Here is a 17,557-nt window from a genome sequence, read left to right on the forward strand (position 1 = left end):
GGCGATATTGGATTACATACCATAGCCGTAAGAATGTTTGCAATGCTTGGGCTCCCCATTCTACGGCATGCATCTATCTTCACGCAAAATTTGAATTTCACACTCAGGTATCGACAAAACAGAAAAACAAATCATACGAAACTACATCATGAAATCTGAAAAGCGTCCTCTCGCTTGCCGGCTAATCTCCGATCGCCATATTTAAGAAAAACACATCAGGAAGAGGGAAACGTAACATGACGTCAGCGGTAAATCGCCGCAGCGCAAATAATGGGTTCTCAAATCCACTGAAAAATGAAATTCGAGTCTTTGTTCTTGAACACTTTTGAGAAAGTGTAAAAATACCTTCTCCATGGAAATCAAATGTGATCACTTCTGCCCATACTCTATCTTTCACACTTTAACCCTGAAACTCCTATATAGCTTTCTCACTGATTTACTGAATCCTAGGTAACAGCTAATCCCGCAGTTTCAATACAATTTAATGCTTTTTTTAACATTTGAAAATGATGGTAACTTAATAATATACGAATGTAAGATGTCCCATCCTATCCTCTTACCAGAACTGTTCAAGGCTGTCGTCACAAATACAGCAGTACCTATTCTCATTTCCATTGCATCTGAAGCCATATTGGGATCAGCTTTGCCTTGTCAGTCTCGTGGAACCTTGAATCACGATCCAAGCAGTTTCTGCTGACTTAACCATTCTTCTTCCAAAAGTGATATTACAAGACAACAGTAATCTTCGGGAATTGGTTCACATTGTGGCACGTTTAACTGCTAATTGACACTCCCACAGGGTGCGAATGCTTGACTACGTGATAAACTTCTTTAGTAGTTAAACATAGAAGCACGAAACGTCCAACGGAAAAAGTACCAATGTAATGTTGATCTAGAAGTTTATCACCCCAAACAAGGTTGGTACCATTCGCAAGCTGTTCAGCTGGGCCGTGAGTGAAGCACCGTAAGCTTTTACAGAACCCAAGTCATCCTCCACTTTTTGTAGCAAATCCTAAACAAGATATTTAACGATTCAAAATGACGTTAAAAAAAAAAAAAAGTGAGATCTATTTCCTTGCTTTTTAAGCATTACATTAATCAAGGACGAATCGATCGCCTCACACTGACTTTTTGGAGATAGCGAGGGGGGGAAGGGCGGGAGGCGGCTTTTTTTGGTCTTTGGCTCTCTCTTTGGAAGACAATTAAAGCCGTAACTAGTAGCCACGTGGGCAGGGAGTGGCCGGCTTAAAGGAGATACTGACCCATGCATGGCCGTGCGTTTTGCTGCCCAGCGCCCCTCCCCCGTTCATGTGATTCCCAGTCTTCTAATTTATGCAACGCTCAATTGAAGTAGAGGAAACACACACAGTCACAAAACAACAATAACAACAACAACAACAATAACAAACATGTCTTAGCCCACGAAACAATGAATGCATGTATAGTACCTTAAGTTCTTCCATTTCTTTATTAAGGGAGATATTCTCGGCCTGAGACAAAAGAACTATCTTTCTCAGTTCTCTAAGTTCCAGCTCGCGATCTGTTAAAAAGACAATGAATGCATTGGCTTCACAAGATTGCAGAAGCGTCGATGGAATTTGGGTTAGCAAAGGGGTCAGAGAGATTGTTGTTTCTGGCGGACGTTTCGATAACCTGAACAGAACACAGCTTCAGAATAAGACTCTCTCTGAATTTTAAACCGAACGCGTGTTCAATTCTTTGAACAAGTAAGATTAATCAAGAGAATTCTTCTGTAATCTATCGGTTCACGTCTAACCCCAGCTGGATCTACTACAGTATACGGGGGCCGACGATTGATCAAGTTCAGAGTAAGGAAGCTCAAGCTGTTCGTAACATACTCACTTAAGTTTTGTTCCAAGAACTTCTCGGTGAATTGTGCGATGGAAACGATCGCTTCAGTTGGGTTAGCCAGCAGAGAAGTGTTACGATCCACATGCCCTGAATCAGCAACTGCCAGGTCGGGTGTGTCGTTGAGGATTTTCTCAGAGCCGCTGGCATTTTGTTCTGCTTCGCGTTCGAACTCTCCGGTTAACATGAGAAGATGCTGTTTTCCAAAGAGGTGTTCCTTTTTATTGTGCAGTGAGCTGAAGAACTGGTTGCATACTCGGCAAAACAGGTCGTTCGTATCGTCTACCTAACAAGTCACAAACACACATGAGTCTAATTGAAAATAACTACACAACCATCGTCCAGCAAACTATCACATGTCTGTTTCAAATCTGTATTGGCTGTATATTGAAGAATTAAAATGTTCAAGTCTAAGTTCATTTTATTCACACTTATTCAATTACAATATAACAACAATATACGGGGGCCGAATTAAACGTAACAAAGGAGAAGTGTGTAGCAGCCAAAGGGGCCAAGCTTTCGAGCTGGCTACTACCAAAGAGCGGTTAGAAGCGGATGGAGGTTATACAGTAATTAAAGAAACTACAGTAGCTATAGAGCGAGTTTCAATCGAGTGTCGTAAAACCAAAACCAAAGTAATTACTTTGGCCAATCAAAAAGGACGGAGACAATCCAGTAAACCAATCAAAACTTGAAGTAATTAACATAGCCGACACAAAACGCGGGAAAATGTGCACGCGCGAGGCACGATTGGTTTTGGTTTCACTTCTGATTGGTTGGTGGGAGGCCACCACGCTCGACTCCGGATCGAGTGGTCCGAGGTCGGGTCCTGACCGGGGACATAGTGTTGTGTTCTTGGGCAAGACACTTTACTCTCACGGTGCCTCTCTCCACCCAGGTGAACCAATCACCGAGTGAACTAATCATAAACCAAAGCAATTTGCTAATTACTTTCGACACTCAATTGAAAGACGCTCTAAATCTCTGGCTAAATTAATCACATGCCTGTCATGAACACTTACGTCCAGAAATACACGTTCCGCGGTGCCAGAGTCGCCAGATATGTTATATGCTTCGTTCTTAAAGCAATCGTCCTCGACTGTGGGATTGCAGGACTGCGGGAGCACTAGTTCTACTCTTATATTGACATGGTGCGATACAAACATTAAAATTTTGTTTTTTACCGAAACTGAACACTCAATTAGTACACAGCAATTTTTTATATATAAATCTATGGCATCGCAAAGGAAACAGTAATTCACAATCCGAAACCGATTGTACATAATTTCAGTTAAAATGCTTCGCATTATCTTTTCTTGTTCTATAGTATAGAGCAACGACACTGTTACAAAAAACATTACCCATATCGATATAACGAGCATTTCTGTTGTTGTTCTAAAAATTCGTTTTAATGAGGTTTTTCGATGTAAGAAAATCTCCATATAACGAACTCCCACAGTCCCCTGGCACTTCGTCAAATCGAGGTTTCATTGTAGTCATAAACAGATTTTGATCACCGCTTATTCTCATTTCACGCATGGGTACGAGAATTTCCTTACATTGAAAACACACAATAATACGTGAGCACAACCTTTTCATACTTCTTCCGTAAACACACCTTACATGTAAGACTTAAATGCTTGACAAACAAATGAAACAATTTACTTCGAGTACCTTTAACCATCGTCTTCTAAATGCCAAATGACAATACGAATGTATCAATGCATGTACTATTCAGTTCAAAGAATTAGGAAAAGCATCCATGATAAACGATTTTTTTTCCATTCCACATGTTTCTCAAAAGCATCTAGTCTACAAAGCCCAACTCACAAAAAAAAATAAGGAGACTTTCCTGAGTGATACCAGCAGGTATGGCCATGAACGTTTACTAAATCATACAAGCCAAGCAATATTGAGATAGCGCACAACACCATTCTCGAAGTCTCGATTTCGACAAAGGACACACCTCGATCATTGATACAGCCTTGCATGATATTTCGAATGGGTTGATTCAACTCTGACCTGCGTAAAAGTTTTGTAAGATTTGCACTTCTTGTGAAATTTGTTGTTTTTGTTACTCTTGCATTGATCTCCTTGTGCCTAGTTGTGTAACAATCAAATCGCACAATTTTGCAAATTTGTAATTTTTGTGAAATTTGTTGTTTTCGTTGATCTTGCATTGATCTCCTTGTGCCTTGCCGTGTAACAAAAATTGCAAAAAACTTTTGGTGTCACAGCAAACAATTGCAAATTTTGTACATTTTGCAGTTTTTGTTAAAATTGCTTAAAGGTTGCACAATTTTGTGAAATTTGTAATTTTTGTAACTGCGTGCAATTCTGGTCGTCGTCAGCAAAACAACAACGTAAAATAGCCAAGCTTAAGGTGTTATCAAGAACGTCAGCACTTGAGGATAATTTTTCATTTTCTCCCCTATATTCATTCTCGTCACAAGAGCCTCGGGTCGACCCAAGACTCGGGGAAACTCTATGTAGGAGAACATGTGCCGTAGGGTTCTTATAGGCAAAAATTGGCTATTTGAACCTCACTGCGCTTACTCACTTCTCGCGCTAACATGAATGTACCAATTGGAGACACTTTTGATTGTTCTTCACGAAAACCAATGAGGAGACTCTTTGTTTCAGGGTTCCCCAGAGCTCTTCTCTCCCTCAGTCAAGAGAAGAGCTCCGGAGTCGAGATTGCCCTAAATTAAGTGCCGTTCCGGCCAGTGTCATTAGGGAGCTTAAGCACGCGCGTTTTTGAGAGGCGGACGGCAACCGGAAGAGAACATTTCGCGTGCCAGGACAGCGTTGTCTCCCAGATTTTTATGCTAATCATCTCTAATGGGGTAAAGATACTTGATAATGTAAATGTAGCTGTGTGAAGAGAAGTTAAAAGAGAAAACAGGTCACTTCCGGTTGTCGTCCGCGTCTCAAAAACGCGCGTGCTTAAGCTCCCTATTATTAAGGAGCCACACCCTTGACATATTAAAAAGGTTGAAATAGTCACGAAGCGATTAAAATAACGCGAATTTGTATTTTGAAATGAAGTTTTCGTTGCCGTCGCCGTTGTCGTTGATTAAGCTCCTTAATATTGTTTTGCAGCCTTGTCATTGCTGTTGCCGGCGTTTTTACTGAAATTCTCTATTAATGGCTCAGCTTCTTCGAGACTCCGAAATCCCAGAGGTAGAGTAACCGTGTTAGGGAGTATTAAATAAAAACGTTACAGTTTACATGTACAAATATGTACATCCCATACACATTTTGATCTCACCATTTGTTCACCCAAAAGCAAATTTGAGGGCACTTCTTTTGGTGCATCCACTCCTGAAAGAGGTGAATATGGAAAATAAAATGTAAATAAAACCGATTACGAAAATTACACAGAAAAAAATTTACACAGGGTGGCATTTTAAACTTGACACTCTTCAGCGACGTGTAAGTGCAGCGCTGCGAACATTGCGCTGTTCTTGCTTGACTACTGCGCTAATATTAATTAGGGAGCTCAAACACACAACGTTTTTGAGATGCAAACGGCAACCGGAATTGAACATTAAGCATGCCAGAACAGTAGTGTGTTACAGATTTTTGATCTAATTATCTCTAATAGAGAAAAGATACTTAGGAATATAAATGTGGTTGTGTGATGACAATTTAAAAGGGAAATATGTTCACTTCCGGTTTCCATCTGCGTCTCTAAAACATCGCGTGCTTCAGTTGCCTAGTTCCTAGTGAATCCTGAAGTGTTGCAGATTTTTGATCTAACTATCTCTAATAGAGAAAAGATACTTAGGAATATAAATGTGGTTGTGTGATGACAATTTTAAAATTCCAGTTCTCTGTGGGAACAAACAGCCAAATGGCCGTTAGCACCAACAAAGGACTGGAACTACCTACATGAAGACTTCACTTGACACTAAGAAGCTAACGTAAGCAATACATGCACAGCCTATTAACAGAGACTTCGAGATCTAATAGTGCGAGAATGAGTACAGTAGTTCATTGATCATTTCAGGTGTAAACTGGAAATTAGAAGTCCTGCATGCAACAAATTTCAACTACTAAAGAATGAGTGGGTATTCTAAGTGACAAACAAAACATCAAGAACAAAAAAAAAGTGGAAAGAAGACTGCTAAGGAAATTTGATCGATAACATTCGTTCTTTCCGGCGGTATAAAATTAAATTACTTTTTCGTTGGAGTGGAAGTTCGCTTTAATCAATCGTCCCCAAAATTTAAGGGAACACTGAACTGAAGTAAAAAATGTTAGTTTCAAAGGGTGAAACAAATGCGCACAGTGAAAGGCGTGCCTCACCGACAATGCCGCCCTTCATAATTCTGGCACTCTGCCGCTTTACAAATGCCTGGTACTGCTCTGACTGCTGGTAGATTTTAAGTTCTTCGATGTAACGCTTCTTGTCTTCTTCGGCTTCATCCAAGTATTTCTTTGTTTTCCAAAAAAAAAAAAAACACATTCAGAAGATGCAATAACCGATAATGTACATTTTTTGTTGAAGGAAGGGTTAGTTTCTGCAGAAACTATAATGATTGTTACGTTGGTGACAGGTGAAACATGAAAATTTTGGTATTATCAAATGAACTTATAAAGGTAACAACAACAACAACAACAACAACAACAACAACAACAACAACAACAACAACAACGACAACGACAACGACCGCAAACCGCAACCACAACCACAACCACCTTACATATGTATTTTCCCCAAGCTACCGTGTCATGTCTTTAGCATTGGAATATGTACAAAAACATTTTTACATCAACTCTGTTATAAAGAGAAGAGCAATGCACCAGAGCCGGACACGTAAAACCCCTAGACACTAGCAGGTGGAAAAAACCGGGGAACGTGTACTCCTGACCATGACAGTGGTGCGACCCTTGGGGTTCTTGGGTATTCTCATTAAAAAAAAAAATTATTTACTATGTAAAAGAACGCTATCATACAATCATGTATATAGCCTAACGAAGGCATAAATCAATTTCTTCAGTGCAATACAACAATAAACGAAACTGGACTTCTGCACGTGGTGAACGATGATTGTAAAATGACTAAGCCTGCTAACGCTCACAAAACCACTCACACCAAACACGGCTAACCAGGCCTCAGATGTATACGTGCCAGCAAAATAGCAATTTACGCTAATTTACAATAATCCCAAATTACATTATTCGTAATCGTATCACACAAATATTTGCAAAGAAAGCACGAAAATTAATTAAAATCAAACAGAGTATTGGCTGCCTGGAATGACCATAGGAGCTCGAGAAGGCGGGCAGTCAATAAAGTAATTTTTCGTATCATTTAAGTAAGTACACTGCATAATAAGATAAAGGTTTCTGAAACAAGCAGAACGCAACACACACACAAAAGCACAGCACTCACGCAGCTATGCTATAAACAATGTAAATATTATATTTACACAAAAGCGATTAATAAGCAGAATTGAGATAACTACTACGTGACTGTACATGTACATTATTTTAGGAAAAAGACAGTGCAAAAATTTGGCTCGAAACGCCAGCATAGTGACTATAGTAAACACAACAAACACTGTCTTGTAAAATTTTTAAGCTGCCCACAAAACTGCACTGCAGGTGTATCTCATGGACTTAAAGCGCATGAACATTATTTTAAGAAAAACGACAAAAACATAGTGAGACACAATTGCAGACTGACCTGTTTTTCTTCTTGTAGTAGGTTACTCCATTCTAATCCCAGCAACTTTGTAATTTCAGGAAATGTCAAATGTGGATGTTGCTGCTTCACTTCGGCTCGCCGACTATTAATGAATCTCACATATCTAGAGAACACACATGTCATTCACAAAATTGTAATGAGCACAAATCAGGCTAGTGTCGGTGGTGAGGTAAACGTATTACTTCTGCAATCACCACTGGAACTATTATCTCTCCAAAGAGGAGTTGAACATCCGCCATCCCCATTGTAAAGAAGGCCCCTGTTTAACATCTAGTAGACCAGATGTCGCCCTAAGCCGACCTCCATGTACCTACATGTACATGTACAGTATCACATTCCCTGGCCTTCAATAGTTCAGTGGCAGAGTTTCTGACAAGGAGATGACCGGAGAGACTTATGTTAATTACAGAGCAGCATGCTTTCTTGTCCATAAAACCACATACAGTAGAAAACAACAACAACAACAACAACTTACCCTGTAATTGGGGCTTTGGGTTTGTTCAAATCTGCAAACTCTTTTTTCCGCTTTTTGCCTTTTGGCCAACCACCTTTCCGTTTCTGTCATAAAAGATGAGAATTCAAAACTAAAAATAATATGGGACACCTCCTTTAGTAGAAACACTGCTAGTTTGCATACATTGGGATTATACATTTTGATCCTGTCTCTGGTGCACGAGTTACAATTTTGCCAATGACGATGACAATGGTGACAATGAAGACACAGACACTGAAAAACGATGTCAATGATGTTGTAGTGATGATAACAATAATTTTTTATTATTTGCCGAAGGCGAAGTGATTATCGGTGAATATTCACTGATAATCACTGAGCCTGAGGCGAATAATTGTTTTTAATTAGTATAAATACACAGGTGATTAATTCAAAAAAGAGGGGAAAAAAAAACATTTCCACCCGAAATCATCTTCACTTACAGTGGTAAAATGACTACTGGCAGCCATTTTGTCCGTCGAGGTGATTATCGGTTGATAATCCGAGATACAGAGCCAATGGGAGCGCGCGATTTTGTATAATCACCTGTGTATTTATACTCAAATAACAATAGAGAAAACTGACAGCACGGTATTTATTTTAATGGCTCTGTGCATAATTGTACATGTACAGTGCAAGCTATTTTTTTCTACATACTTGCCTTGGAATCAGTGGGAGTAGAAGTACTAGGTACACCATCAGTGAGAACCACACCACCGCTAGGAACCACATTGACATTGATTGACAGCTCAACGTGGACATCGTCAACATTTGCTGCCCCACCTGTCATGTTCTCATCATTGTCTGCCTCATGTTGCATGACATTAACTTGGTTAGGTTGGATAGTAAACAACTGGCTTTCAGGAACTGTCACCACAGCCGCTGAATTGTTGAGCACTCCATCTGTTTAAAAAATTAAACCTTGTTCGCCAATACAAGCCATGCCATTTTGATAAAGTGATGGCCCCTTCAGGGGTAATAATTATTGTTAGAGCTAGTACCCATATATAGTTATAAAATATTAATGAGATAATACATTGTAGGTCAAAAGAGTTAAAGGGAATTAAGGGGATAAACAAAAGATACGAGCAGTTCTGACCAAGTTTGTTTACATGTACAAGCTATTGTACTCATAGATTCTAAATCCTTAAACAAAAGATACGAGCAGTTCTGACCAATTTTGTTTACAAGCTATTGTACTCATAGATTCTAAATTCTTAAACAAAAGATATGAGCAGTTCTGACCAATTTTGTTTACAAGCTATTGTACTTATAGATTCTAAATCCTTAAACAAAAGATGAGCAGTTCTGACCAATTTTGTTTACAAGCTATTGTACTCATAGATTCTAAATCCTTAAACAAATTAAAGATATGAGCAGTTCTGAACAATTAATTTTTGTTTACAAGCTATTGTACTCATAGATTCTAAATCCTTAAACAAAAGATATGAGCAGTTCTGACCAATTTTGTTTACAAGCTATTGTACTCATAGATTCTAAATCCTTAAACAAAAGATAAGAGCAGTTCTGACCAATTTTGTTTACAAGCTATTGTACTCATAGATTCTAAATCCTTAAACAAAAGATATGAGCAGTTCTGACCAATTTTGTTTACAAGCTATTGTACTCATAGATTCTAAATCCTTAAACAAAAGATACGTATGAGCAGTTCTGACCAATTTTGTTTACAAGCTGTTGTACTCATAGATTCTAAATCCTTAAACAAAAGATATGAGCAGTTCTGAACAATTTTGTTTACAAGCTATTGTACTCATAGATTCTAAATCCTTAAACAAAAGATATAAGCAGTTCTGACCAATTTTGTTTACAAGCTATTGTACTCATAGATTCTAAATCCTTAAACAAAAGATATGAGCAGTTCTGACCAATTTTGTTTGTAAACAAGCTATTGTAGTCATAGGTTCTGAATCCTTAAACAAAAGATATAAGCAGTTCTGACCAATTTTGTTTACAAGCTGTTGTACTCATAGATTCTAAATCCTTAAACAATAGATATGAGCAGTTCTGACCAATTTTGTTTACAAGCTGTTGTACTCATAGATTCTAAATCCTTAAACAAAAGATATGAGCAGTTCTGACCAATTTTGTTTACAAGCTGTTGTACTCATAGATTCTAAATCCTTAAACAAAAGATATGAGCAGTTCTGACCAATTTTGTTTACAAGCTATTGTACTCATAGATTCTAAATCCTTAAACAAAAGATATGAGCAGTTCTGACCAATTTTGTTTACAAGCTATTGTACTCAGATTCTAAATCCTTAAACAAAAGATATGAGCAGTTCTGATCAAATTGGTTTACAAGCTATTGTACTCATAGATTCTAAATCCTTATCTTGCCAGGATTTCTCCTGTTACTAAAAAATCATATCTTCACCGCGCGCAGTGAACGTATCATTTTTATCTTTCACATGTGAGGATATAGCTGTCGTCATGGCAACGAACACGATTAGCCAATACAAAGCGAGCTTCCTCTTCATTGTACGATACTTTTGTGGTTTAATATAATACTTCTCTACTACATTAACATTTTTATTGCAAATTTTACATTATCATGATTTCTTTTTCATTAACTTTCATATCTTGTTTCATGTTACACAACATGCGTGTTTTAGTGGTTGGTGAACACTTTTTCATCATTTCGAAAATGAGTAAAACAAGTTGTTTTAAATCGAGACATTTCATCAATATCTATTATAATAAACAGAACATTACATGGCCGCTTGGGGATACGAATTTTATTTTCTCGTGCTGAAAGTATCTCTCACGAGTGAGCGAAGCGAACGAGTGAGAGATCCTTGCAGCTTTCGAAGATAAAATTTGTATCCCCGCACGGCCATGTAATATCCTCTACATGTATATGACCACTCCCCCTTGCGGCTTTTCACTTTTTACCCACTGATGAGCCCTGGATAAAAAAATCCAATTGCCCTGCTCACTACTTGGTCATTCCAAGTCTCGTTTCCATTTTCACTTCACCTAATCTCCAAAATTAATGAAGTTATCGCAAAACACAAAAAGACGAAAAATTGGCGATTGTTTGTACCTGTGCATGTGAGAGCATCACTTGAGTTGACCGTAAATGTTGGACCTCCACTGGCTCCGAGTGTAACCTCATTCCTACAGATACATAACAAGAAAACACAGCTTAGTAACTATTTGTTTCTTTAAGCTGGTTTTGGCTATTTTTTGACATTCATAATATATGAAGTCATTATTTTGGCCATCTTAAGAGAAAGCCCCGAAATAAGTCAAAAAATCCAATTCCATGCAGATTATGGCCTGTATAAAAGAGTACAATCCATAACCATAAAAATGCTTTCTTTTGATTATTTTTTCAAATTCTACCCAAATCTCAAACAGTCTGGCCGGTTTAGGCTGGTTTGGGTGTCAAAGGGTTAATTAATGGGGACACCTTGCACTTCAAACATACCGTAACTTCAATCTGCCAGTATGTCTGACTAAAAATTAACAATCATGTTACACAACTAACCCCTTGGCTGCTAAGGGGTTCGTAAGGGGAGCAGAGATGTTTTGGTGGTGATTGAACTGATGCCTTACACCAATGTGGCCCGGGTTTGATTCCTGACTCGTGGCCATATGTGGGTTAAGTTTGTTGTTGGTTCTTTACTCTTTCTCCGGGTTCTCAAGCTTTTCCCTCTCCCCAAAAACCAACATTTCTAAATTCCAAATCAATTGGATGCACCTGGGTAAATATCATTTGTTATTAGCGTTCTACTATTATCCTCACGGATGAGTTTGGTGTTAGACAGAAACTGTGCATGTAGTTTTACATGTACTGTAGGAAAGAAGTGATTTTCTGTAAGTTTCTCCGGATTTACTTCACTCACACACTTACTTAGCCTATTTCAGTGGGGATATCAAGTACTGTCTATAGGCTGGGGTAGGGGAGTGGCAGGGGATTTTCTAGTTTTTAATTTATAACGAAAATATTAAAGTTGGGTTATTGTTTCTGTTATGACATGCTTTGTGTCTGTTTACACTGATTTCAATGTTTCTTATAAATAAAGCGTCAAAGCACCAGAATAAAGGGATGTACCCCCAACCCCTGACAGCTGATATTTCATATCCTCATTGTTAATCACTAATACCCTACATGTAAAACTATTTCAGCCCCCTATCAGACCTACATGTAATAATAAGATTGACTATCCACCGCACCCGTTTATTGTTTGCATGACCTACAGCTAAATTGTGGACTTGTTTTGATACTGGAAGTACAGTGAAGAATAAAAAATGCGTACTAACAAAATAACTTGTGCATCCCTTTTTTGTGGTTACAACCAAAGGGTTAAACAGACTGAGTTCCTTGTTATTCGAAAGACCCTATCTTTAGTTTCCACGCCAATAAGCAAGCATTTTTTTCTGTCAGACAACATTCAAGCGTGTCATGGTGTTGTCCAGGTGTAAGTCAATCGAATGTTTGGTAATCAAAACCAATCAAAGTCAATCACTCAATTGAGTTCGATTGGGTTTGGCAATCAAACTTAATCGAACTCACCCAAAAATTTTACCAATCGAACACAATCGAATGTTTGGTAATCATTAACACGTCAAAAATCAAACGTAATTGAACTCAATCGAATGTAATCAAACACTTCAAAAATCGGACATAAACCAGTTTCATCTGGTTTGAAACAAAGGGTTACGGTCAAATAAGTTATTTATTGCCTTCTATGTCAAACAAGAGTACAACAGGTAAGAAGTCACACAGCGCAGAAGAGGTACAGTAGACTGCGAGCAGTCCTCCTTTTTTCCTCACATCACGCGAGCAAAAGCACCGACAAAATTATGCAAATTACAAAAGCGAAAAGCGTTTCTCTCGGGTTGCGGCTTCCTTGTTCGCTCGATCAATCGCGCGCTACGCTCTATCTACCGCGCGTTACAGAAGTTAGGAAAAGAAAGTGACCAGTGTTCTCACCAGGATTTTGCATCTTGGGGTCGAGGGGCCCATTAAGACAAAAAAAGTCGGTCATTTTACAGAAGTTAGGAAAAGAAAGTGACCAGTGTTCTCACCAGGATTTTGCATCTTGGGGTCGAGGGCCCCATTAAGACAAAAAAAGTCGGTCATTTGAGAGATAGACTGGGTCGTTATGGAATTCAAATGTATTAGTAGATGGTATTGGTAGACAGCTTAACAACGTTATCTTTGACCACAGTCTCATCATTACTGAAAGTAATTTTAATAACACACTGTACTTTACTTTATATACATATATAGTTGCTGTAGAATGTCAATATGTGAATAAAATGAATACAAAACAATTTAAGTTGTTAAATTTTGATGTGTGAGTGTCCAAGCTCCAAAAATGAAGCCTTGTCATATTTAGGCCATACGTATTTTGTTTTCCACGATTGCTGGAACCTTCTTTGCGTCAGTTTCTCGGCTTCTACTGGTGTTCCTGTTTGTTTGACGTTATCAGGTTCTTCATTTAACTGCAATTTTGGCTGCTTCGCTTTACTACAGAAAAACGAATCCAAACTTCCTTGTTTTTTTTCTGTTTTCCATAAATTAATGCACAAATGAAATATTCATAAACAAATATGGCGGACAATTCAAGCACGTGTATTCTCAAATGCAACAACGCCGCTCATTGGCTTATGTGTTCACACGCCCAGCTAATCATAATGCCTGTTATAGGAATCATTGATCGCTCGATCGAGCCTCGAGTATGACTGATTTTTAGACATTAGATTTTCTTTTTGCATCAGTTAAGAATTTTTTTTAGCTTCTGTTTTTCTTCTTTGCGCCCTGATGGCCCTTTTATATCATCTTAGTGCGTCATTTGTTTTGAAACTGCGGGAATCCCGCAATGGCGCGGCCTGGTGAGAACACTGAGTGACTGCTTGCAGTCTACAGAAGAGGTGAAACTAACCATTCTGGAAGCGGTGGTTAGTTTTCGTACTACGAAAGCTAAGAGCCGGTCTTCGTTTGTTTGTTATTATTTTATTTGTTTAAGCAGGTTGAAGTTTTGGCAGCTATTCAGCTGATGTGGACCTGCTATACCTACCCACCCATATACACACAGAGGACAGCCACAACATTGGGAACTTCATCCCCTACTCTTCTCGAATAGTGTGTGGCTTCTTTAACGTCCCACAGGGAGTCCCACAGGGAACTAATGAACATGGAAGTTATTTGTGAGACGGGACCTCCGGCTTATAGTCCTTATCCGACAAGACTTGAAAGTCTAACCATTTGCGGATGTAAGTACAAAGACAGCACTTTCTCCTCAGTTATTTGAAGACCCTGAGTGTTGGTCCAGCCGGAGTCGAACTCACAACCTCCCGCATGGCAGCCCGGTGCTCAACCAACTGAGCCACCGGTGCGCGGTGCAAGAGATATGTCGGCCCCTAAACCATATGAGACAAATTCCATGCCTACTCACAGCTCCAAACCGCCCTTGTCATTCGTTTTCGACCCAGGGGGTCTTAGGTCTTACTTTCCATTGGTCTTGTTTTCGTAACACCCACTTCTCATTAGATTTTCTCAAAGGGTCAAATTTCCCTGGAGATCGATAGGAATGCTTACATATGTACAGTACATTGAAAAAATCATGCTTTAATCAAACTACAGTACCGCTCGAAACTATTTGTGCATTTGCCGCGGTTCTGACTAGGTGAAACCGCAGGTTCAATCCCCAGTTTGACCAAGGTAAAACCTCGTCTACGGTAACCGAAAGCCGAGGTTTTACCTAGATTTTTTCCGGTTGATTTACACCGCGGTTAAGATAGGACGCAGTATGCTAAAGAAATCTGCATATTTTTGCGGATCAATCGCAGCGATAATTAGTATGCGTATTTGCCGTACTTACAATCTGCGAAGTTTGGCACATTCGATTATAATAAAGTCGCATTCGTAAAGCGTTGATCGTTTTTCTTTTTCCAGCAAACAACAAGATTTCTAAAAGTTGTTCGAAATCTGTTTAATACAGATGTTATAAAGATCAGCAGAAATTCTATCAAGAAATTTACACGTGTTTGGGAAAATTCGTCTTAACGGTGACGCCGCTCGTCTAGTCATTTCGATCTTATCGCCCGAAAGATGAAAGAAAACGATTAACTTTACAAGTAATTGTCAGCCGTTCAAGTAAAGTGGCTCTCCATTTGTTACAAACTTGTCAAGCAGTTTGAATCGAACAGCGTATTTCATAAGCTATCGCTCTCGCTTGCGTGACGGAAGCATGCAGCTTAGTTTATTTACGTTTTAGCTCGCCAAATTGGCAGAGGCTTCATTGAACTCGTCTATCGTGTGATCGTTGAAGCATTAAGTTAATCATAATATTTCTGAATTTCAAGCTCAACTGCTGAATTACCTGCCACTTAATATTTTGAATCAGAAATGATCGTAATTAACGCGCGACAAGGAGTGGTCAGGAGTTGCTTAAGAAACTTCGGGAATACAGTTAGGGTTCTTCGCTGGTGTAATCTTTGAGTCATTACATGTTGTAGTAAGGTTTAGTTGAAAGTTAGAGCTTTTCAACAACTATCCCGTAAACATTTCTATTTGGACCGGACGCAAAATTTGAAGCGCTTTTTATTCTAAATATACATATTTCCTGTCGGACCAGTTGCACTGGCGGCGACTTAAGTTACGCATAATCCACACAGTTTTTTAAAAGAAATGTCCTTTTACCCCTTTCGAAGAACTGTTCATCATGATAGCGGAAAACTTACAAGTTATTAAACATAAAGATGTAAGAATTAGGCATCATGAAAGGTTATCAACATTCGCTGTTCTCAGCTATCACGGCACAAATGAGATGAACATATTTAACAGTGCGTTGCGTTGCGTCGGTGCTGTGAGAAACAGCTTGGATATTCATTCTTTACCTTGGGGAGCTAGGTGTGATAATATTAAACAATGCTTTGCAAAGTACCATTGTTTTCTTGCGGCACATTACCGCAATTAAGTCGGCCGCGGCATTCGGTTGCTTTCGTCTTTGCCTCGGTTGCGGTTTTCGTCCAACCTAGGTGATTTCGCGGTAAACACTATCGGCAAAGACGAGGTATTACCGCATGCAAATGCACTAATAGTTTCGAGCGGTACTGTATTTCAAGTTGACAAGCTTGTTTTAAATTTTGTCGACATGGAGTAACCTCGATAAATGCAAATGACTTTGGGGATTAACATTCAAAATAAGCCTCAATAGTTATTTTATAAGTTAAAGTTTACCAGGACATGAAACAATAATTGATGGCAATGAGCTAGCAATTTGACCTCGGCCAGTTCCAACTCGAGCTGGATAACGACTGATTGAAACACTTACCTTGAAATGTCAGAATAACTTTGAGAAACGACAACTTCCCCAAAACAATTGACTGAGGACACGGATGTTTCGAAACTATTTTTATCGTTGTCAGATTCCTGGTTTGAAGTAAATGCAGGAATAAAACTAAGATCATTCACTGGAGAGTTCACGGACTCCATTTTTAAACAGTTCCTGCAGTCATCCCAACACAGCGGTACGGTTCAACATTCATGTATGAATCACCAGGAATAGGAATGAATAAATTAAAAAAAAATAGTCTCAGACGGAGACAGCAGTCTCCCTTTTCGCGGACGTCAACCACCCTTAAGAGAAAGAAACAAGCTAAGAAACAAAATGCTGCGATCTTAGCTCAAAGTAAATTAGTTTTGGCACTGTGAAAAGCAAACGGACAGAGCGTTGATAATTTTCAAAGGACTTCGATAAATCGTTTTGTATTAATGTTCCATTTTTGTCATCGACGAGAATCCATGTCCTCTTTGCTCACTGATGAAAATCTTGGCCTTTTTCGGCTCCCTTTTTCCTTGATAATCTCATTTAACTATAAAACTGCCCGATCATAATACGCCGAATCAGTAAAGTAAATGACACAATCTTTCCTTGATCCTACCGAGCCACTGATTGTCATTCTTTTGTGTTCTTTATACTCTAAATGGACTGTTTAAACAATTTGGGACTAAAGTTACTCATTTCACCCAATTGGGACGCAGGTATTATCCACCGGTGTAAATAGTTGGCACTGTTATTAATCTTTCCTTCTTAGAAACGCGTCTTTTTGTTTGCGCTTAGGCTTTGTCTCCATGCAAAAGAGTTCGAGTTAAATTTACTGCTCAAACAGTGTTAATGAGGTTGAAACTTCTGCAACAATTAGTCAACTACTGAATGATGGAAGAAAGTGACGGGTCGAAGATAGCGAAACGGATGGAGGAAACAAAGTTGTTATCAAAGAGTTGTATCCCGTACGAGGATAAAGAAGAAACTAAGAGATCACAATTGCATGTAACTTTCCTTCTGCCAAAAAGTGATCTCAGATCACTAGAGCAACCTCACGACAACAATAACAACAACACAATTTCCAAACAACTGTTCACTCAGTTGCCAACTCTTCCATCGATTTGTGAATTCACGATTTTTTCGCCGAACAACCAGGTGATGCCGAAAGGTGAAAAAGA

The 17,557-nt window shown here is 38.9% G+C and overlaps 1 protein-coding gene across 1 annotated transcript; it reads right to left on the reverse strand.

Moving 5' to 3' along the window:
• Positions 1–560: 560 nt before the first annotated feature.
• Positions 561–16,959, reverse strand: LOC138006683 (high mobility group protein 20A-like). Its single transcript, XM_068853154.1, has 10 exons — positions 16,386–16,959; positions 11,141–11,214; positions 8,737–8,978; positions 8,061–8,143; positions 7,565–7,688; positions 6,181–6,310; positions 5,141–5,193; positions 1,864–2,155; positions 1,449–1,540; positions 561–1,012 (listed from the first exon to the last, which is right to left on the reverse strand). Exons 1-10 carry the CDS (start codon positions 16,544–16,546, stop codon positions 893–895), a joined length of 1,371 nt encoding a protein of 456 aa, XP_068709255.1. The 5' UTR covers positions 16,547–16,959; the 3' UTR covers positions 561–892.
• Between the last annotated feature and the right edge of the window lie 598 nt (positions 16,960–17,557).

The sequence above is a fragment of the Montipora foliosa genome, chromosome 6 (assembly GCF_036669935.1).
Source record: "Montipora foliosa isolate CH-2021 chromosome 6, ASM3666993v2, whole genome shotgun sequence".
Lineage (NCBI taxonomy): Eukaryota > Metazoa > Cnidaria > Anthozoa > Scleractinia > Acroporidae > Montipora > Montipora foliosa.